Source organism: Macaca nemestrina, chromosome 12, assembly GCF_043159975.1.
Source record: "Macaca nemestrina isolate mMacNem1 chromosome 12, mMacNem.hap1, whole genome shotgun sequence".
NCBI classification, from domain to species: Eukaryota; Metazoa; Chordata; class Mammalia; order Primates; family Cercopithecidae; genus Macaca; species Macaca nemestrina.
Genome location: NC_092136.1, coordinates 78,278,651 through 78,301,729, shown reverse-complemented (window position 1 = coordinate 78,301,729; position 23,079 = coordinate 78,278,651). Strand labels below are relative to the sequence as shown.

Here is a 23,079-nt window from a genome sequence, read left to right as displayed (position 1 = left end):
GCTAGTTTGGTCCTTAGGTATGTATTTGCTACTTGAGCTTCCCAAAACATTCTCACCTGCCTAATTTGGTCTATGTTTAAAGTAGTTACATAATGTATTGTTTAGAAATAACAGCACAATAATAATGATGGCATTGACAGTAATGACTATCCGATCCCTTATACCAATTGATACATTACAGTTTACAAAACATCTAACAAACTCAGCCTCTTGGAATAAGTTAAACCTCTTGTGCCCAGGGCCACACAGCTAGGAGGTGGCCAGGACAGGCCTTACTCCTAACCTGGAGCTCATTCTGTCACTGCCAGGGTAGAGGGTTCTGGAAAGAAAGTTTGGAGTTGGACACATCCAGCTCTTGAGTCTCTTTCTGTGTGACTGCAAGCCAGTTATTTTACTTCTCTAAGCCCCAGGCTCTTCATCAGTAAAATGGGACCAATTCACAGAGGCAGAAATGGTGAGAACTAAATGAAATCATCTCAAGCACTTGACTGGTGCCTGGCCTATGGCAAACCCTGAGTAAGTGGTGGCTGGTGTTATTATTAGTTCGATGATGATGATGATTGCTGAAAGCCAAAGAAAGTAAGGGGTGAAGCTGTATCATTGGTCAGGATCCTAACAGGAAACAGAGTTCACTGTAGATGGCTTAGAGGAGCAGACTTTAATGAAGAGATGGAGGTGCAGCAGGCTCAGAAAGCCAGCCCTGATGGTGAGACACCTGGGCTCTAGCAACAGCAAGAAACTGGCACACCCCTGGGCCTGCACAGATGAGGGCAGGGGAAGATGTTAGCAGAGCCCAGTATGAAGCGGAGGCCTGGAGGAGGGGCTACCTGTGGGAGAAGGCGTGTACAGAGGACTAGAGAGCTAGAGGGGGCAGCGAAGACACATTCTGGCCTCTCACCTAACACGACCCTGCCCCCATCTCCTCCTGGTGCCGCCGTTAGGTGAGCCCACCCAACACCACTTGTAGCGGCTCAGCAGTGTTAAAGAGTATGGGACGTCTGGCAAATGGCAGGCAGCTCTGCAGGACTGAAATGGAGCGTGTGAGTCTGCGGGAGACAGGTTGCTCTGTGGCAGTGAGAGGAAGCAGAGAGAGACGAGGAAAGTCAGATCTCCAGAAGCCTTGGATGTCACGCTCATGGGTTTTATGGGGAACCCAGAGGTTGGTGGGTAAGGAGGGAGCAAACACGTTTAGGCACGGATATGTGCCATGTGCTTCTGTGCTGAGCCTGTGGCTGGGGGTTGCAGGGTCTGAGGTGGGCCCCTTCCCCAGCATTCCTTCTGTCCTTCTGCTGGGGAGCTCCAGGTCACTGCACTGAAGTCTCTTGCTCCAAAGGGAGCATTTCTCCACTGTCACTCCTCTTTCACCTCAATCTCTTCTTTCCTGCTGTCAAATGCCAATTTGGGTGTGAACCATACCTGACCTCTCACCTGTTCAAAAGCAGTAAATACTTGCTGAATTACTATATTAAGCCTAAAATGTGAAAAGAAAATGTAAAGGAAATGAGAACCAGGCGAATGTTCTCCCTGCCTCAGCTTTGTGACAGGGAAGCTGTGCGTTAGGTGTGTATGTTCTTAATAATTTGTGGTTACTGAGCCTTTGCCTTGATGCCAGTGTCTTCAGTCAACAGGCATACACTGATGAAAAGAAATAGTCATCCACCAATTTAACAGCCTAAAATGTTTCTCAGCCTTATTAACATATGCTTCTGAGGGGATGCTCCTTCCCCAGTTATAACTGACACCTCCCCGGATCTTTCTACATTATGCTTTTTAAAAAGAAAATGTGTTTGTTTTTTTCTGATGATAATAATAGCTAACATCTATTGAGTACTCACTGTGTACCGGGGACTGTATATGCTAGGGGCACATATTAACTCATTTAATCCTCAAAACAACCCTAAGAGGTTTTACAGAAGAGAAAGCGGAAGCACAGAGCGGTTAAATAACTTGCCCAAGGTCATTCACCTGGTCAGTGGGGGATGCATACTTCAAGCCCAGGCTGCCTTTGAAATTTAAAAAGAGAATACATCTAAGCAATGCCTCTAATTCAGCCTTAGATTTACTTAATACTTTACTTAATTGGTAGTGAACTACTAATATTTTATGTTATTTAGGCTTAATAAGAAGACATGAAGTAGCTGCCAAGTAGTTTCATTCATGCATGCACTTAACAAGCATTTTGTGAGCACCAGATACCAAGCCTGCCTACCCTCAAGGAACTCTAGTCAAGGGGAGAGGCAGATGTGAAAAAAGATCAGCTAGTGGGCTGCACGTGCAGTGATGAAGCATCATACACACAGTCAGAAAGGCCACGGAATTCACATCCAGGAAAGTGCCAGTGGCTCGGCAAGATGGAAGCGAGGTGAGCGAGAATGACAAGAGCCTTCATTTTGACCAGGAAACTAGAATTGACCCCAAAGGCTCAGCAGGGTTGCTAGAGGGCATAAGCAGGGCAATAGCATGACCTGGGCCTCAAACATTTCCCTGGCACAGCCCATACAGCAGTTATATCCACTTGCTGAGTTCAACCTCAGGATCACAGTTCTTTCTCCTCTTTGTATGCGAGGGCCATGTAACCTTGGGCAGCATACTTAACCTCACAATTTCTCATCTGCAGTCTGCAGAAAATCATAATACCTTTATCACAGGGTTGGTGTGAGGATTAAAGATGTTATATATAATCACAGTAAAAGTAAGCAATAATATTAGCTACTAAGAGTCTATTAGCTATAATGTTAAAACCATTATTAATATTATGAGTTATTAATATGAGTTATTAGTGAATCATATTAATGATGGCTAACATTATGGAGTACTTATGCTTATTATTATCATCATCATTATTGTCACTCAGGGGTTAGAAGTAAACAGGCAGAGGCAGCAGTTGCCATAAATCCTCATTCAAATTATACCAGAACAGTGCTTTGGGTTGAAAGCCAGTATTGGGTCATGATATCAATTTAGAGTTATAATCAGTCATTTTTTTAAAAATGAAAGAGAATGAGATAGAACATATCAGAGTGCATTTCTCATCATGCAATAACTTGTGAATCTTTTGTTTCTCTTTTATGCATATTTCTCATCATGCAATAACTTGTGAATCTTTTGTTTCTCTTTTATACATGTAAACACACACATTCACATACATCACTGTGTGTAGTGGGTCACTATGTAAGATGTTATAAATTTTTTTTTTTTTTGAGACAGGGTCTCACTCTTGCCCAGCAGGGAGTACAGTGGTACCATCACAGCTCACCATAGCCTTGACCTACGGGGCCCAAGCTATCCTCCCGTTTCAGTCTCCTCAGTATCTGAGACTACAGGCATATGCCACCACGCCTGGCTAAAGTTTTGTTTGTTTGTTTGTTTGTTTGTAGAGACAGGATCTTGCTGTGCCCAGGCTGGTCTCGAACTCCTGGCCTATAGTGATCCTTCCACCTTGGCTTCCTAAAGTGCTGGGATGACAGATGTGAGCCACCCCATGCTTGGCCATAATATGTTTTTCTAATTATGGACTGCAGTCAAGAAAGTTTTAAAAACCCTGGAGTAGAAGGTACTATCACTGATCTTCCTTGTGGTCCTGCTTCCCAGACACTCAGAGGACTATCATCTTGCCAGCTATTGGGAGACTGAGCATCAGGATGGCAGAGCTCAGAGCTCTGGGTTTGAGCCTCAGTAACATAATTTGATTTCTCTGTGTCTTGGGTTGCACCCCTTGCCCCAGCATTAATTTCCAGGGATATTTTGAGAATTGGGAACCAAAATAGTGTCACCTATTCATCTTAATTGGATCTAGGTATAATCCCAAGGCATTGCAGTCTATCTAGTTAGTGCCAGCTTTGCAACTAACTCACCATGTGGCCTTAGGCAGGAGACTATATGGCCCTGGGTCACTGTAGCTTCATCTATAAAATGGGGATGAAAATAATTGTAATCTCTACTTCACAGTTATTATGAGGCACCAATAAAATTACAAATGTTTGTACTCTTTGAAAAACGGGCCAAAGAGCTGTCTCTGATGTCCATGATCAAAGGCAGAATTTGGAAACTGCGAGCCTCAGAGCAAATTCGACTCAGCAGTCTGTTTTGTTTGGCCTGCAAAGTATTAAAATTAAATAATAATAATAATGATGGATCAACATCTTAAAGTCATACATTTTATATCTAACTCCAAATTTCCAGCTTGTCTTAAAAATTCACAAGACACCACTACCCCCCAGACATTCCCACCCATACTCCCACTTTGCAGCACAGGCAGGCACTTGGACAGACCCACCCTCCCAGCTGTCAAGGCCCCACCCTGGATACTGAGGTCTGATGTTGGCAGCATTTATCACAGCTCTTGCTCTGCTGTTTCTCTAATCAGACAATGAAGCAGGGGAATGCCTTGGGTACCCATGCTGCTCTGAAAGCTGGAGCAATGGAAAGCCAGAACTGAGCAGGTTGTGTTTCATAAAAACTAAGTGATGCCCTATGTCTCTGTGGAGGATATTCTGCTTTCCTTCTGTATTGAGCTCCTGGCCCTGTATGGTTGTGTTTGCTACCCCAGAGCTAAAAGAAGACATTTGGAGGGAGAAAGAGGGTGCTATCACAAGTCGAAAATCCAGTGGTGTCAGTGTAGGGCAGAAGGGTCAAGATGGGGAAAAGAGAATAAAGGGTTATTAGGAGCTTACCACCAGTCAGACCCCCTAACAACACCCAGATGCAGACACTCGGCTGCCCAGTGCTGATGGTGGCACTGATGAGATGGGCAAGTCTGGAGGTGAGGGACATTCTCTGAGTAACTGCAAGGGCACTTTTGTGTACTAAGAGTAGGAGGGAGACATCTCAGGGAGGCAGAATGGAATAGGAAAAATGCAGGCTTTAGTGTCAAACAGATCTGAGTTCCAAACCTGGCTTTGTTACTTGACACCTAAGTGACCTTGAAGGGGGTTCTGAATCTCAATTTTCTCATCTGTCAGATGGGGATGGTTAGCTGGTTAATGAAACACATCTTTATTAGGCGCCTACTTTGTACCAGCTCTTGCTCAAGGTGCTAGAGACCAGGAGTGAGCAGCACAGATAAAGTTTCTGCTCTCATACAGCTTACAGGCTAGCGGAAGGAGATGGGCAAAAAGCAAATAATTATATAATCATCTGGTGGTGGTTAAGTGTGGGTTGGTTGTTTATACCTTGGCTCGTTTCCAAAAAAGGTTGGAGAGAGTAATAACATCTCAGAAGGTATGAAGATTTACTAAGATAATATATGCAAAGTGCTTACCCCAGTGCTTGCGTGCAATCATCCATCTCACAGATTTTTAAGGAACCCTGGGCTAGAGCTGGGTCAGGCCCTGTTCCACGTGGGATGTGACGGGAATCAAACAGGCTTGGTTCCTATCTAGGGATATTACTAACCACCAGTGCCCTCTGGCCTTTGCTGTCAGCTTCCTTGGTGCCCATCCCTGGAGGAGGCCTCTTCAAGGTGAATAGGCTAAGTAGCAGAAAAGGACAGGATTTGTAATTAGAGGCCCTGGGTGCGAGTCACTTACCGGCTGCGTAGTGGTGGAGCGGTACCCTCACCGCTGCTGCCTGGGGTTCTCTGTCCACACTGCTGCAAGGGTTAATCCAGGATCAGGATGAACCCGGGAATGTTCTCTGCCTCTCACGCCCTGTCTTTGGTTTCCCTGGCTCTAGACCACTCGGCCCTGAGTGCGGCGAGGACCCTATTTGTGGATGTGGAAGAGCGCGGGCCGGAGGCCATGGACGTGAAGGAGAGGAAGCCTTACCGCTCGCTGACCCGGCGCCGCGACGCCGAGCGCCGCTACACCAGCTCGTCCGCGGACAGCGAGGAGGGCAAAACCCCGCAGAAATCCTACAGCTCCAGCGAGACCCTGAAGGCCTACGACCAGGACGCCCGCCTAGCCTACGGCAGCCGCGTCAAGGATATGGTGCCGCAGGAGGCCGAGGAATTCTGCCGCACAGGTGAGGGCAAGATCGAGGGGGCGGGGCCTGGGCGCAGGGGAGCTTGGCTCAGGTAGGCATGGGCTCGGGTGAGCGTGGCGCAGGTGGGCCTGGGGCAGGTAGGCGTGGCACAGGTGAGCTGGAACACCAGTTGGGGTGCCATATCAACAGCAAGTCTCTGCCATTTGGGCACTTGGACCTGGTAAAAGCCTGCCCTGTAGTTCATTCTTGGTTCATTTATTTTCTCCCTTACTCACTTCCCTGGCATAGTGAGGTGGTTAGGAGCTGGGCTCCAGTGTTTGTCTACCGGCCTAGAGCTGAGTTAGGCTTCCCTCTAAACCTCAGTCCTCAACTGTTAGATGGGCGTGAGAAGCCTCCCTACTGCACTGGATTGTGGTGAGGACTTAATGAGATGGCCTTTCAGTGGTAAGCATAATAGCAAGTAAGTGCTGAATAAATGTTACTTCCTAGTTTTGCTATTCATTCAACAAACGTATTTAGCAGTTTCTTTGTGTCAAGCCCTGTGTGATCTTGAGAGGAAGACCTTCCTGAGATAGTTAGACATGAAAACTTAGTAATTTGTAGGATATCCTGGTGCCTGGCTTCCTCTCCTGCACTTTCTACCTACAGTAGTCCCCAAAGCCTCTCCATCCTGCCCCAGTATTCAAATCCATCCTTCTTAGCCATTCCCTCTGACACTTCCCAGTGCAAGCTATTATCATTTTTCTTGGAGGATTAACCACAATCACCCCCCTTCACCCAGAGCTGCCTGCCTCGAGCCATTCTCTGTACTGCAGCCAGATGAAGCTTGGGGGTGACTCCCTGTTACCCTTCAACTGAGCTCCCCCTAACATAGACCACTTTCCCCAAATCTGTTCCTGTTTCTCTATACATTTTTTGTCCCCTGACTCTCCACACTCCACCACTCATGAGCCAGCCCTGCTGAACTGCTCAGGTTTCCATACCTGTTATGATATTTCTTTCCTACCATGGTGCCTCGGTGATTCCTGTTTTTCGGCCTGCAGATGCTTGAGCCCTCTTTGATGCCTGTTGGGTCATGACCAATACCTGACAATTTGTGCAGCCCATCCTGATTTTGCTCTGCCCTTCTCCCTCTTCACAGACAGGGTCAGCTGAGTGCTGTGCTATGTAATTTATATGCATTTTGACAATGTTATTTAATTCTTACAACAACCCCAGGGTGAATCATTTGCCCAAGATCACAGAGGTAAGAGGAGCTGGCCACACACACACACACACACACACAGAGCACACCTATGACCTCTTCATTTCTATTCTCTCCCACAGGCCTGTATCCATGTGAAAGCTGACCTGTTAGCAGGGCTGCCTGTGAGGCTTGAAAAAATGAGCAGTCCCTTTCCCAGCTTATGGTTAAGGCTCCAACTCTGGCATCAAACAGACCTAGATTTGAATTGTGGCTGTGCCATTTTTACTATTCTCAGCTACTTCACCTGTGCAAAGGGATAAACAGTGCCTCATAGGTGGTGAGGATTGATGAAAACTGTAAATAAAACACTTGACACCAGTACCTGGCACAGAACAGATGCTTCAGAAATGTTGCCTGCTATTAATTGTCATCTCTGGATCTCACTGAAGGGAAGAGACAAAATGGTCTCTGAAAGCTTTCCTCTTGCTGTGTCTTGTCCATAAGTGACAGAGCTCAGCCCTGGCTGGCTTGGACCTAGCACATGAGGCTCAGGGAAGGGGTAGCTCCATATCTTTGTAAATAACAAATAAGCAGTCTCATCTCATAGGCAGGCATGTGCGTAGCAGTTTACAAAATACTCTCCTTCAAATTATCACCCTGGATCCTCAAAAATCCTTTGAAGGTAGCAGGTCATAGATTATCATCCCATTTTAAAGACAAGAACATTGAAGCTCAGGTGATCACCAGCCCAAGATTGCACAGCTAGATGTTGAGTGAGATGGGATGTCAACTCGTGCCCTGAGCCTCAGGAAAGAGGCCAAAAAGGACATAAAGCAAGTAAACCATGAGGACTTCTTAAATTGGATGAAGTAAATCTTCCAAACTCACTCAGAGGAGCTGACTGTCTCAACAGGATCATGGAACCCTTAGAGTGAGCCCTTACCTTGCATTTTTCCGGTCCAGAGATGTCTTAGCTCACCGGTATTGATGCTGAGTCTGGCTGCTTAAAAGGGTATGCAGGACAAGCCATATGGAAATCAATGCAGCCCAGGCTGTTTGTTGCAAATAAATTTGATTTTTCACTTAATGTAAGAGTCATTCTTCATAACATGTGAGTGGCTTCTCTTTGAGAGGGCCAGCCCAGCAGAGAACAGATAGAACTGTGGATGGGGACAGGGGGCGAGAACAGGACAGGAGAGAGGAGCGTAGATCAGAGAGCGGCCAGGGAGTGTGATGTGCAGGGAGAGCGGGAAGCAGACTGAGGAATTTAGGCTCTAATTTAGCCTTTTCTTTTTCTTAGGTGAGCAAAATAGGAGGGCAGATTGGAGTAGGGCACAGAGGAGTGGTATGCAAAATGGCTAACATCTGGTTGGCCCAGCCTCTAACCAATCAGAATGTCTGCCTGGCCACTGAGCAGAGCCCACAGGCTTCTATTATGCCTGGTCCGCTGACATTAACCCTTTGTTTAGTAACTGGATCATGAGGAGACTGCGGGTATTGGGAAAGGGCTGGAGCAGCCAGAGCAGAGGCTGAGAGGCACTGGGTGTGGAAGGAGGCACTGAGGTGGCTTGGCACAAGTTATTTACCAAGCTGTGTGGAAGTACTTCATGGCTGTAACCTGGCATCAAGGCTGTCCCAGCCTGAGCCAGCTGAGTGGGAGGCCTGAGGCACACCTCCACCCACCACCACAGCCTAGCGCAGCAGCTTGCATTTCAGCAGCACCCCAACTGGTCTCTCCTCCCCACTTTCTTGTCCCCTTATCTGTTGTCCAAAGTACTACCAGAGTGCATGCGTGTGTGCGTGTGCGTGCATGTGTGTGCGTGTGTGTCTGTGCACGTGTGTGTGCACGTGGGTGCATGTGCCCGCAGGTATGTACGTGTGTGTGGGGTTACCTAACTTTTACAGGGCACCTACTCTGCAGCAGGTGTGATAGGTGTTGGATCCAGATAACTAGCACACACTGGGGGAGCACAGGGTTATCTGTAAGAGTGAGACACACCATTATAATAGGATGGCATCTCTGCTGGCTCCCCTTCTACCTCTCTGGCAGTTCCTTCTTGCTTTTCTTTGTAGGCTTGTCCTATTCAGTCCCGGCCTTTAAAGCTTGGCCATCCACCTCTTCTGCCTTCTAACTCGTCATTCTCCACATTCACTCTCATTGCAAACCTCTCCTCTGAGCTCCTCACCCCAATATCCCACCTTCTGCCCCTGCACTCCCAGAACAGTCTCTGTGGTCTCCGCACTTTGAACTTGCACACTTAATCATGTGTTTGGTTGTGTCTCCCCTACCCGCCAGAGAGTTCAGTAAAGTTGGGCACTGTATCCTATTCACTGCTGTATCTCAGTACAGGCCCAGGGCCAGCGTGACTTGGTTTAAACGTGGATTCTGCCTGATTATAAGTCCAGTTCTCCAGATCATCACTGTAAGTGGGATCTGACCCTTACTGCCTTTGTATACTCCCTCTTCCTTTTCCCTGCAACACATTCCTGGAAATACTAGAAATATGGGAGAAGCTGTTCCTGAATAGACATTGAATTCACATGCAGGAGTGACAGGGAGGTTAGTTTTCCATAAAGTCAGCATTCTATTTGTCACTCGAGCACTAATCCTAGGTGACCTTCTCTCACCCACGTCCTCCCCAGCCTCTGTCCTAGGCATTGCTAGGCCTGCCCGAGCCCTCAAGAGACCTGTCTCCGCCAGTTCCCCATCACAGACCCACTTGGAGTGAGGAAGCAGCAGCCAGAGCCTTTTTCCTGGTACAAGGCTGACTTTTCTCTGCCAGTCCCCATCGTCTTCACTCTCAAGCTTCAGGCTTTCTTGACCTGGCCAGAAAGGAACTTCTGGCCCCAAGGGAGCCATTTAGATCTCATTGACTGGGCTTCTGCCCTGCTCAGGACTTGCTGACCATCCTCCCTGGAAAAGGAGATCTGAAGCCCTCGGTTCATTTTCACAAGCATTTATTGAGCCGCTTCTGAGTACTGTATTTTGTTCTAGGAACAGAGATTTAAGAATAAGCATAAGCAAAACATGGTGCCTGCGCTTGCTGAGGTCACCTTCAGCAGAGGGTAGACCCTGAAACAACTCTACTGTGCAGTACGACCAGGCCCAAGGACTCCGGAAGGAGCCTGGAAAAAGTGACAATGAATTCTGCACAGGTGTTGGTATTGAGGTAGACTTCACAGAGCAGGCGCAATTTGAGTTGAAGCTTAAAGGAAATGGAGGGTTCAGGCTGGTGAAGAGGGGGCAGAAAAAGCCCTCCAGGCAGAGGCAATCACTTGAGCAAAGGCGTGGGCATAGAATGCCACAGCAAGTTCAAAGAACGGCAGTGAGTCCTGGGGTGGGAAGGCCCGGCTTCAGGCAGAGGCAGACCTCTTCTCAGTGCCCTAACCAAGCTCACCTGTGTTTCCTCCCAGGTGCCAACTTCACCCTGCGGGAGCTGGGGCTGGGAGAAGTAACGTCCCCTCACGGGACCCTGTACCGGACAGACATTGGCCTCCCCCACTGCGGCTACTCCATGGGGGCCAGCTCTGATGCCGACATGGAGGCTGACACGGTGCTGTCCCCTGAGCACCCCGTGCGGCTGTGGGGCCGGAGCACACGGTCAGGGCGCAGCTCCTGCCTGTCCAGCCGGGCCAACTCCAACCTCACGCTCACCGACACCGAGCACGAAAACACTGAGACTGGTAAGTGGCTGGTTTGGTCTGTGCCGGGTGCCTGGGTGGTGGAGCTGGGGTTTTATTTACAATATTGATTTCCTGCTCCATTGCCTGGGGCTCTGGTGAAGTTGGTGAAAAATTGCTTTACTCTCAGGGATCAAAAGTCAGAGTCTCTTGCAGAGTCATGTGAAATGCCCACCCATGAGTGACATGCCAGAGACTGGGTCGCTGCTCTTTCCTTCCAGATTAGGGAGGCGCATAAAGCTCTGGGTCATTGCTTATAAGGTGCCTGTGTGCAGGGGAGAAGAAAGGGCATGGGGCAGTGGTAACAGATTCCCCATAGTTTGTCCTCTACCAAATCAGCAAGGCCTGGTCCTGCCTGAATCCTGCGCGTTCCATCTCTAGCTCCAGGTGCTCAGCAGTCCTGGGCAACCTCCAGGAACACTGTCCCACATCAGCATCTTATGTTGTTCAGAGGATGACTTCCAAACAAAAAGTGTCATTTGGGGATAACTTAAAACTTGAGGTTTAGGGGAGATGTTGTCAAAGGGTACAGAGTTTCAGTTAGGAGAAATAAGTTTTTGAAATCTATGGCACAGCATGGTGACTATAGTTAATAATAATGCATTATATATTTCAGAGTTGCTAAAAGAGTAGATTTTTAAATATTCTCACCACAAAAAAATAAGTATGTGAGATGAGGAATATGTTAATTAACTTTAGTTAATCGTTCCACAATATATTTATGTATCAAAATATCATATTGTGCCCTATAAATATATATAATTATTATCTGTCTATTAAAAATAAAAAGAAAGTGAAAAGACAAAAAAAAAAAAGTTTAACAATTAAAACTTGAGGCTTTGCTGCAGCTTCCCCCGATCCCAGGAAGTGCCAGCTGCACACTCCTTATTCCACTCTCCTCCCTGAGGCTCCTTCCCAAGGCCTGAGAGAGGCTGTGGGAGGAAAAGATGGCACCTGGTTCACACGCCTCCTTTTCGTGGTGGAGGAAGGGGGGCCCAGTTTCAGTGTTTTCCTCTTTCTCCCTTGGGACCTTGTTGGCAGAATTCTGAGGGGCTCTGAGTCTAACGTGGTCCTGCGTGGAGACTAGCTCCCGGGGGGAATCTCCCCTTCTGTGTATTTCATGCCTTACCAGCCCCTGAGCAGCTTTGCTGAGCCAGGTCAGCACCAAGGTGGGTCCTGCTGAGGCCTGGCTGCAAAGGAAAGAGTGGCAGAGCCCAGGAACAGCCCCAGCACCTGGAGGGCTGTTTCTGGGAAACCCAGTGAGGAGGAGGTCCGCTGGTGCTTCCATACCAGAGCTGGCAAAGGGGTAGGGGAGGGCAGTCTGAATTATTAATAGAATAGGAAGCACCTAGCCCAGTGCCCCCTGCTGGCTTCTAGCTTCAAATGTAGATCCTCGTGATTCCTGCCCCGGATTCCCCTGGATCAGGGCGGGAACAGGTCAGAGATGAGGCTTAGAGGGGTTAGTCTCTGAAGAGGAGGCTCCAGCTGAGTGGTGTAAAACCAAGATGGATCCCCAGATTGGGGATGGGCAGGAGACCATGCACGGTCAGGGTCAGGTGGGGAAATTTATCCCCTTAGGGTCCAGAGTCCCATGCAGCAGAGTTCCAAAGGTGCATCCTGCCACCCCTCCCAGAGGACTCACGTGTTCGCCTAGGGAGCCTGCATACTTGTCTACGTGGGAGGGTGGCAATGGCTTGGGTACTGGGTACTGGCTTGGCAGTGTCACTCTCCCTTGGTCCCCAGTCAGCCCTGTGAAGGGGCTAATGACCTCAGTACCAGAGGAGTTTCCCTCTCTCTGGTGGGAAAGCACCCACACTCCCTCACCCACCTTCCCAAGGCCATACCCAGCCAGCAGCCCTGCCTCTCCCCACCCCCACCACACACTGAACTTGAACATTAAATTGAAGGGCAGTGCAGGGCCTGGCACAAAGAGAATAGGGTACGTGCCACCACACCGCAGCAGGAAGGGAGCCTCAGTTCTGGTACTGGTCTAGGGTGTGGCATTGGGTAAATTGTATCCTTTCTTGGGACTCAGTTTCCTCATCTATAAAATAAATAGTTTAAATGAAATTAGCATTCCTTGATCTGAGAATGTTAGTTCTTAGATGGGGTAGGGGGCTGTTCTGTGGTCAAATAATGTAGGAAACACTGAATCAAACAAACTTAAACCAGTTTCTTTACTCCAGGACTTCTTAGAGTTTTTCAGATGTTAATGTGCATGCTAATGGATAAATTACCAAGGGGGGATGTATGCAGCATTCCCCAAATCGATTTGACCACAGAACTCTTTTATTCTCAGAGCATCTGGTGGGACCAGTATTCTAATAAACAATTTTTGGGTCTAGCTGAGCTAAATGACCTGTAGGCCCTTCTAGATGCAGAATTCTTGGATTCTAAGTGCATGCACAAGATGAAGGTATGCGAGAGGAAAATGATAATAATAACAGCATTAATACTTAATAGTTGTGTGGTTGGGCGTGGTGGTTCAAGCCTGTAATCCCAGCACTTTCAGAGGCTGGGGTGGATGGATCGCTTGAGGCGTGTGTCATGGTGATGCACACCTGTAATCCCAGCTACTCAGGAGGTTAAGGCAGGAGAATCACTGGAACCCCAGAGGCAGAGGTTGCCGTGAGCCAAGATTGCACCACTGCACTCCAGCCTGGGCAACAGAGGTAGACTCTGTCTAAAAAAAAAAAAAAAAAAGTTGCTGCCAATTACCTGAACCTAAGCACAGTGCTAACTGCTTTAGCTGTATTATCTCATTTACTCCCCCTACAACCCTTTGAAGAAGGTTTCATTATCCCCATTGTTGCACACAGTAAGGAAACCGCAGCCCAGAGAAGTTAAGAAACCTGCATAGGACACACAACTAGCAAAATGAGATTGGAACTCAAGCCTATATGACTCTAAAATCTACTCTTATAGCCCTAGTTATAGTGAATTCCCTCTGTAGCAAGACACTTGGGTTATTTTTTCTTTTGAAGCCTTCTTGGCATGGTGACAAATGATCATTTTCCATAAAGTCATGACAGAAAGAGGTACACACTGCCCACATTATTGTATATTCCCTGAGAGCTGAATTACAGCTGAATTAAGCCTCTGTTGGGTGATAATGACATATTCACTAAGCCTGAAGAGTTTCAGCCTTTGATAATGGGACGGAGGAATGGCTGCCTGCTCCCCTGGCCATGTCGTCATCTCTTTATGATCATACATTTCCACACTGGCCACAGAACTCAAAGCCTCACTGTACTCAGGGTAGACGGGTGGGCAGAGGAGGTAGGCAGATGAATCTAATGAAGGGCTTCTGTTTCCCACATCCCTTCCAAGCCTGGACTCCCTGAACCTAGATTCCCCCTAGGTGCCCAAAGGCTGTCTACTTGCTCCCGGTTGGGAAGTTATGTTAACAGCTTTGTTATGCAGTACTCAGATCTAAATAATGACAGCAATCATGGGAATGACTCCCTTTTATTCACTGATTAGGTTCACGTTCCTCTTACACTATTATCTCCCCAACTTATAGCTGAGGAAACTGAGGCACAGAGAGATTAAAGGCTGTGCACAGGGCCACATATCTAGTTGAGCTGGAGCCAGGCTCTACTACAAAAGTCTTGGTTCCTTTCACCCTCTCTCTCCCTTTTCTTTTACCTTCCCCCTCTCCCATCTTTCTGTAGTTCCGCCTGACCTCATCAAACCCCTGGCCCCAGCCAGTGCTCTCCTTTTCTTGTGATGGGAACTCAGATCTCACCATCAGAACAGGGCTCAGTTCCACTGGACCTGTCAGTCAACACATCACAGTGTGGTCACTTCTCAGGGTTAGAGCAAAGCCAGCAACCTCATGCTATGTGCTTACCACTGCACGTGAGCAATTGCCTTAATCCCCCTGGCAACTCAGTGGCATTCCCATTTGCCGAATGGGAAACCTGAGGCTCCAAACCGAGACACAGCAGCCAGCAAGTCACCAAGTTGGCAGAGCTTAGATTTGAAGTCTGGTCTCTTTGATGGCCTGAGCCATCTCTATAGTCTGAGCCCTTTGCCTGCCTCCATTTGAGTCTGCAGGCATCCTCAGCTATCAATTGAGGCCACCAAAAATGTGCAACCAAGTTCTCAGAGATCCTTACCAGATAAATGTGAAATGTGAAGCATAACCCCAGCAACCTCCAGCCACAAGAACATTTACTCTGCCTCTACACCAGGCCTTGCATTAGTCAATAGTAATTGTCAACAGTATTGATAGCGGTGGAGGCTTTTGCTGAGGTCACAGTGATGCTGCATGCAGCTGCCATCAATAATAACTTTTATGGGGTCCATTAAAGACAATTTCTGCCCCTGAAGGTTAATGTCAGCAGCTTTTATGTCACTGCTTAATATCTAAAATAAATACAGAATTGACTGGGTAATGTAAACACAAATCTTCCTACTCGGGGCCTTCAAGCAGAGCCAGCCCTCAGGCCTCTCCTCTTCTGCTGTGAGGGGCCAACAGGCTTGGGGGGCAGTGAGAAGCTGGCATGTCAGGAACACAGTGGGTATGCAATAGATGTGTTTTAGAAAGCACAGGTTGCAATTCGAGCTTCACTCCCAAGCACTGGGTCAAGCTGACGCTGTCTTTTGTGAATTCATTCTGTAATTCGTCCCACAGCTATGCTGAGCTTCAGTGTGCAGCATTATTCAAGGATGTGGACTCTAGATGACCAGTGAGGGAGGCAGGGCTACGAGCACCTTGCAGCTCTTTAACAGAGGTGCAGCAGGCAGTGTTGCAGAGTGGAGAAAGAATGCTAGTTTCAGAGTCCAATGAGGAGACCTGGCCTCAAGTCCTGGTTGTACCAGTCCCAGCTCTGAGATCTTGGGCAAGTCATTTCACCTCTTGGAGCCACAGTTTTGTCATTTTAAAAAGAGTATGTCAGTGGTTACCAGGGAGTAAGAAGAGATGTTGGGGAGTTACTGTTTAATGGGTACACATTTTCAGTTTGGGATAATGAAAAAGTTCAGAGATACATAAAAGTAATGGATGCACAACCGTGTGACTACACTAATGCCACTGAACTCTAGTCCTTAAAATGATTAAAAAGATCAACTGTTATGTATTTTTCACATAATACAAAAAATGCAAACACAGCATGCCATCTTCCTTCCTTGAAGTGTTGCTGTGAGTCTGTACTACAGCATTTGTGAAGCGTCTGGTCTGTGTTGGGCCTTAATTCACGGGAGTTGTTAATATTAATTTTTTAAAGAGCTGGATGATGACAATAAAGGAGCAGTTCATTTTGCCCTGAGGGTGCAAAGGCTCATTCCTTCATTCCACTCATGTTATGCATGGGGCTTGAAAGCCTAGTAGGATTTCACTGAGTCTAAGGGATCTGAGAGAAGCATTCCCAATAGAGACAACTGCATGAGCCAAGGCTTGGAGGCATGCAGAAGCATGGTGGGTCTGGGGAACAGTAAGAATGTACTCGTGATTTAATCCCAGAGGCAAATTAAGAAATCTACTTTGAAAGGAAACAATGAAGCAGAATCACAGTTACCCCTGCCCCAAATTATCAAGCAGCCTGGTGTCAAAAGGGAAATTATTGGTTAACCTAATTAGGCAGCCAAATTGCTCATTCAGAGTCAGTAGATTAGGTGAGCATCTCCAAAGTACAGTGAGAAAGGAACTCATTACCAATTAACTCCATTTATCCTCTGCTCTCCTTGGCCCCATACCCATGAGACTTGGTTTTAAAAATATATAAGAATATCTATCGTTAAGTTCCAGAGTGGTCAAAGTACTGCAGCAACCCAACCCATTGTACAATGGGACACCATCTTCTAGGATGGGAAGTTAGATCCCATCCACTAGGGTAGGAATTGGGCCCCACATTTGATTACTCTTCTGCTTTGGGAGCCAGTGCACAGCCCTCTCAGGAATGCAGAGGGGCTCCATGCTTTCAGGGAATTAGAGTGTCCTACCAGACAGAGCTATCCACGTAAACCTTGTGCGTGCTGGAAGCCCCCAGGCTCCCAAGAGGATTGAGGAGAGCCTGGTAGAGGCAGAGCCTCTGAGCCTCTCAGAATCTGTGAGCTAGAAAGAACCTTGGAGACAACAAGCCCACCAACTCTTAACCTTCCCTCATTTTCTAACCAAGGACACAGAGATTTAGAGCAGTTAGGTATCTCACTGAAGGGTGCACAGCTAGTAAATGTCAGAGCCAGGGTGTGAATCCTGATCCATCCCACTACAGTGTCCATTATCCTTCTTTTCTTTTTCTTTTTTTTCTTTTTTTTTTTTTTTTTTTTGAGATGGAGTCTTGCTCTGTTGCCCAGGCTGGAGTGCAGCGGTGCAATCTCGGCTCACTACAAGCTCTGCCTCCTGGGTTCACACCATTCTCCTGCCTCAACCTCCCAAGTAGCTGGGACTACAGGCACCTGCCACCACGCCTGGCTAGTTTTTTTGTATTTTTAGTAGAGATGGGGTTTCACTGTGTTAGCCAGGATAGTCTTGATCTCCTGATCTCGTGATCCACCCGCCTCAGCCTCCCAAAGTGCTGGGATTACAGGTGTAAGCCACCGCACCCGGCCCATTATCCTTCTCAACCACCATGTTCTACAGTCTTTTTTTTTTTATAGAGACATGTTTATGTTAGCTCAACCCAAAAAATATATGAGGTCTAGGAGATGATTCTAGCTATATCCAGAATATAAACTTCTTTGTCAATATTAGAAACTTCCAGAAAAGAAAGGGAACCCATAAACTATTAGAAGTAATCAGGACCCAGAGATCATACTGGGCTACTCTGAAATTATGACATGCTAGAGAAATGACATTTGAAGTACATGTTTTAGAGGGTTAAGAGAAATATCCCATCAGAGGGTATCTGAGAGAGCTTTATGGAAGCAGTGCTGGTCCCTAGGTTTTGAGGGCTGGAAAGGACTGTAACAGGCAAAGAGGGTTAAGAGGGGGCATTCTTTGTGGGCAAAACTTGGGGGTAAACCAGTAGAAGGTGTGTCACATGAGGCTAGAACATAAGCGAATGCACCTGGGAATACTGGGGCAGAGTGTACTGGGAGGTAAGGTTTGCAAGTTAGTTGGATTGTCTGTCGTTCCACAACTATTTGTTGAGTACCTACTATATACCAGGCACTGTTTTAGATACTGGGGTTCCAGCAATGATCAAAGCAGACAAAACTGCCCCCTCTCATGGAGATTACATTCTAGTGGGAAAATTGATGATGAACAAGGTAAAAAATAAATAACATAGAATGTTTCTCTATAATAGTTGTTACAGAAAGGGGGACAGTGAGTCCCAAGGTGTGTCTGGGCAGTGGGGAAGGGAGGTGCAGTTGTAAAATGGTGGCCAGAGAAAGCTTCACAGAGAAGGTGACATTTGAACAAAGCCTTGCGATAGGTGAGAAAGCAGGCTGTGAAGATATCTGGAAGAAAAGCAATCTTGGCAGAGGGAAGGCAGGTGCTAAGGCCTTGAGGCAGAAGCTTGTGTGTGGCTAGTTTGAAAAGCAGCAAGGAAGCCAGAGTGGCTAGATGGTAGAGGAGGCCAAAGAGGGGAGGGGATAGGGGTGTGTGCAGGCCAGTGCCGGGGAGCCACGGAGGGTTCTTAATGGAGAAGTGATGAGGTCTGACTAATACTTGAACAGGATCATTCTAGAAGCTGTGTTGAGAGTAGACTCACAGGCAAAGGCTGAAGTAGGCAGAAGTAGGCAGCTATTGCAGTCATGCAGGAGAGAAACAACAGGTGCTCAGGTCAGAGTGAGCCATAGGTGAGGAATGGGCAAGGGATGTAGTTCACTGAGGTGCGGCAGTGAGGGTAGTACCTGTACCTGTGGAAGTGGATAGAACTTTCTCTTCCCTGCTGCTCCCCACCATCTTGTTAGCATTGAGGATGACTTCAGTACTCTTATATTCTGTGACCAAAATGACTTGCCAGTACTGTAAGGAAGAGGGGCTCGCCCCTGATCCCTCTCCCAGCCTCACTGCTACCTTGGCCCAGTTCAGGGTCCTTTAGCCATGGCCTGTCCCATGCCACACCCGGTGCTTTCTTGTTCTCAGTCCACGGCTTTGGTGATGAGCCACATCCCTTGCCCACTCCTCCCACCACACTCCATCCTGCTGCCGATCATCTTGGTTTCTGACCTTGCTGCCTGACTCCCTCACCCAGCCTTGCCTTATCTTCCACATAAGACTCTTGGGAACCATCATTTTTTCATACAATCTCAGCTTCCCTTTAAGCCATAATTTTAGTCCTACCTTCTGCTTGGTTGCCTCAAGCTGCCTTAGTGAAGTTTGACCTGGGGCCTCCTCTGCATAGCACCACATTGGCTGGAATTGCCTGTGATCTGGGAGCCAACACCTGACGGCTACTAGCTTTGTTGTTCTTAGGAGTCCCTTTAAGAAGTCCTGGCCCAGATTAACTGCACCCTATAACCACTTCCCACTGGCAAGCTCTGTGACTCTCCCTGGTGGCAGCACATACTAACACAACAGCACCTTGCTTCTGAAAGGGAAATGGAGGAAAATGAAGGCTCAGAGCCATGCTAAATTAAGACAGATTGCATTCCTGAAACTCAGTTGAGACCCGCTGAGTGTGCAGAGAGGTGCAGCAAATGAGAGTTTTGTTTTTAATTTGAGACAACACAACTTTCAATTCCAGTGGAGGCAATGATGTGCATGATGACAAACTTCCTGACGAAAGATATTTCAGAAACATTTTTCCCTGTCAGTAAGCTCTGCTTTGTCCAAGGAGAGTGGTTTCTGAGGCTGCTTGAACTTCATCTGACCCAGGATGACTTCAGGGAAGAAAGAGAATAACCAACATTGGGAAAGAAGCTTCCGGCCTATGGGAGCCTTGTTCCAGTGCCAGATGTGTGGAGTCTAGAGATGAATTTGGTTTCAATTTTAGGCTTTGTCACCAGTCCTAGTGTGACTTTGACCTAGTCACTTCTCTCTGAGCATTACTGTAGTTTCCCCATCAGCCAAAAAAGGTCAGTGGAATCTCAGACAGTGAAATAACTTGGAAGGAGGATAGGCTTTGGAGTCAAACTTGGAATCCCAACTCAGCTACTTAGGAATTGGGCGATTTTGTGCAAATTACTAAATCTCACTGAGATGAAGAAATGGAGAAACTCAGTTTCTTCATCTGCAACCTGGGAATGAATGAATGTCTACCTCCTAAGGTTGTAATAAGGGTGGAAGGTGATCATGCATGTGAAAGAGCAGGACAGTGTTTTCGAAACTCTGGGTCAACCAGTCACGAAATAAATGTTATAGCTCAGCACCATTTACAATAATATTAAATAGGCTGGGCTCTGTGGCTCACACCTGTAATCCCAGCACTTTGGGAGGCCGAGATGGGCAGATCACTTGTGGTCAGGAGTTCAAGACCAGCCTGGCCAGCATGGTAAAACCCCGACTGTACTAAAAATAAAATACAAAAATTAGCTGGGTGTGGTGGTACATGCCTGTAGTCCCAGCTACTCAGGAAGCTGAGGTGGGAGGATCACTTGAACCTCGGAGGCAGAAGTTGCTGTGAGCCAAGATCATGCCACTGCACCCCAGCCTAGACAACAGAGTAAGACTGCATCTCAAAATAAATAAATTAATAATAATAATAATAATATAATAAATAGAATAGAGAGAAGCAGAATAAAGTGTAGGGCATATAGTAAGATAAGAATTATTTTATAAAATTTTTATTCCAGTTCTACTTTGGTTTTTTTGTTTGTTTGTTTGTTTGTTTGTTTGTTTTGAGATGGAGTTTCGCTCTTATTTTCTGGGCTGGACTGCAGTGGTGTGATCTTGGCTCACTGCAACCTCTGCATCCTGGGTTCAAGCAGTCCTCCTGTCTCAGCCTCCCAAGTAGCTGGGATTACAGGTGTCTGCCACCACGCCTGGCTAATTTTTTGTTTAATAGAGACAAGATTTCACCAGATTGGCCAGGCTGGTCTCAAACTCCTGACCTCAGATGATCCACCCACCTCGGCCTCCCGAAGTGCTGGTGTCACAGGCGTGAGCCACTGTGCCCGGCCAGTCAGTTATACACACAATACATGTACTCGACTGTCATGTAAAATATATTTATTATTATAGATTTTAGAAAAACAAGCATAAATGATGGTAACGGGGGACCAAGCACCCTGACTCATGCCTGTAATCTCAGCACGTTGGAGGCCAAGGTAGGAGGATAACTCGAACTAAAAATAACAACAACAAAAAGTAGCCAAGGATGATTGTGTGCATCTGAAGTCCCAGATACTCAGAAGACTGAGATAGGGGCCTGGGTGATCGAGGCTACAGTGAGCTATGATTGCACCACTGAACTCTAGCCTGGGCAACAGAACAAGACCCTGTCTCAAAAAAAAAAAAAAAAAAAAAAGAAAAGAAAAAAAAGATGGTCCTGGAATATGGCTGGACCTTGTGAATGTTAATTCCCTTCCTTCAAGGACCCCTTAGCTCAAAAATACCATGATTTGTGATGCAATAGTCTTGGTCAAAAACTGTTGGCCTAGTATTTCTAGGGTCCCCTTTCTGAGAATGACTAAATATCTGGGCAGGGGCTCATGATTCAGCTGAAAGAAGATTGACTCCGGGATCAGAGACTTAATCAAGGTCACACAGCTTGTACAATGATAAAGCTGGAATCCCTAATTTGTAGAACCTGTATATCTCTCCTCTCCCCTCTCCCTCTTATGTAAATGGTCATTGGGATGATTAATAAGTCGTAGAGTAGCTTTGGGCTGTGAGGACAGCAGGAAAAGCATCCCCAAACAGGGAGAGCTGACTTAGGAAGATACAGGGGCTGGATGAGGCATAAGCTGGGTTCATGGACCCACCTGGATCTCTCCACTGAGCACAAAGGCAACTGGAGAGGAATCCAGAGCAGATAACAATGGGCACAACATGAAACTAGCATGTCAAGAGAAATCTGGGCTTCTGCCAACCCATAGATCCTTACCACAACTTTAATTTCACACTAATCAACCCAGGCAGATGGACAGAGCACCATATAGTAATGGGTTGCTTTCCTTTGACTTCAGTCTGGAAGGGAGCATAGGGAGCAAAGGATGAAGAGGGGCTCCAGGTGTTCATATGGGTTTGATACATGAAGCCCAGGAGGCAGCAATTACCCATACCCCACAAAATACCTCTTTCAGGAAGAGCCCTTAGAGATGACCAGACCTTCCCGAAACTCTCCCCAAAGTGACAAGCCCGGCTTCCTCTGATGGTGGGAAGCAGCAGTAATGAGGCAAAGGGGCATTGGACTAGCAGTCAGAGAGCGTGGGTCTGTCTCCTGGCTGGTGGGGACTGTTTAGGAAATAGCAAAGATATATTATGGCTGAAGCCTGTGAGATTAAGAAAAGATGAGGACAGAGAGGAGAGCTGGGCTCTGTCATGGCAGGGGATGGTTCTGAATTGCTGGCTCAAGGGTTCAGCCTTTGTCCTGAAGGTGACAGGTACCGCAGGGAAATTTTAAGCAGGGAGAAGTTAAAGGTGACAGATGCCTTCTCTGATTCAGGTAAGAACAGACATGACATCTGGAGTGATCTTGTTCTTGAGAAGACTACAATTGCCTTTAGCTTTGAATTACTAACAGCTTAAATAAATAAAGCTGCAGGTCTGGCTGGAACCTACATTCATAATGCATTTGCCCTGGATAACTAACTAACCATGAACTTGTCAAGAACCTCAAGTCCCGCCTCTGCCAAATTTTGACTTTAAGGATCCTTTAGAGGGTGCCCAACTGGTTATCAGATTTTGTTTATAAAGAGTTTGTATGTGTATATAATTACTATCTTCTTGTCTTAATAAACCTGATTTAGTCTGGGTTTCCTAGAAAGCAGAGCTGAGGCAAAGATTAAAAGCTGATGCTTTATTTAGGAGAAGTAAACTCAGGAACACGAGACAAAGAAAGATGAGAAGCAGAGAGAGGTGATGGGTTACCATGCTGGCCAGTGCCTCCCAACAAGCTGCAAGGAGACATACCTGGTCTCTAAGCAGGAGTGCTTCCTGAGAAGGCTCTCAGGCAGGCTGTACTTAGCAGTCATGTCTCCAGAGTGGTCTGTGGGAGGAAGGCAAGACAAGCAGTTAATGGGTGCTAGGCAGCAGAATTCAATGGACCGACTGGCCACAGTGGCAGCTGAAGTGCTGCCATTGGCTGAGGCGCCAGCAGATGGCGGCCCCAGGGGACTCTGAAAGGGTGTATAAGCTGTGATGGATGCTGCTGTTAACTGCTTATTCCTCCCTCCCTCCCTCCCCTTTCCCTCCCTCCCCCCCTCTTTCCCTCCCTCCCCCCCTCTTTCCCTCC

At 47.1% G+C, this 23,079-nt stretch overlaps 1 protein-coding gene across 24 annotated transcripts in view; it reads left to right on the top strand.

The window, feature by feature from the left end:
• The window catches only part of LOC105468948 (teneurin transmembrane protein 4), a 3,228,145-nt gene that overhangs the window by 2,801,100 nt on the left and 403,966 nt on the right, over nucleotides 1-23,079 (top strand). For all 24 annotated transcript variants that reach the window (XM_071075888.1, XM_071075902.1, XM_071075903.1 and 21 more), the window contains 2 exons: nucleotides 5,674-5,961; nucleotides 10,523-10,792. In XM_071075888.1, coding sequence (XP_070931989.1) covers nucleotides 5,674-5,961; nucleotides 10,523-10,792 — 558 coding nt within the window. The remainder of the gene's footprint in view (nucleotides 1-5,673; nucleotides 5,962-10,522; nucleotides 10,793-23,079) is intronic.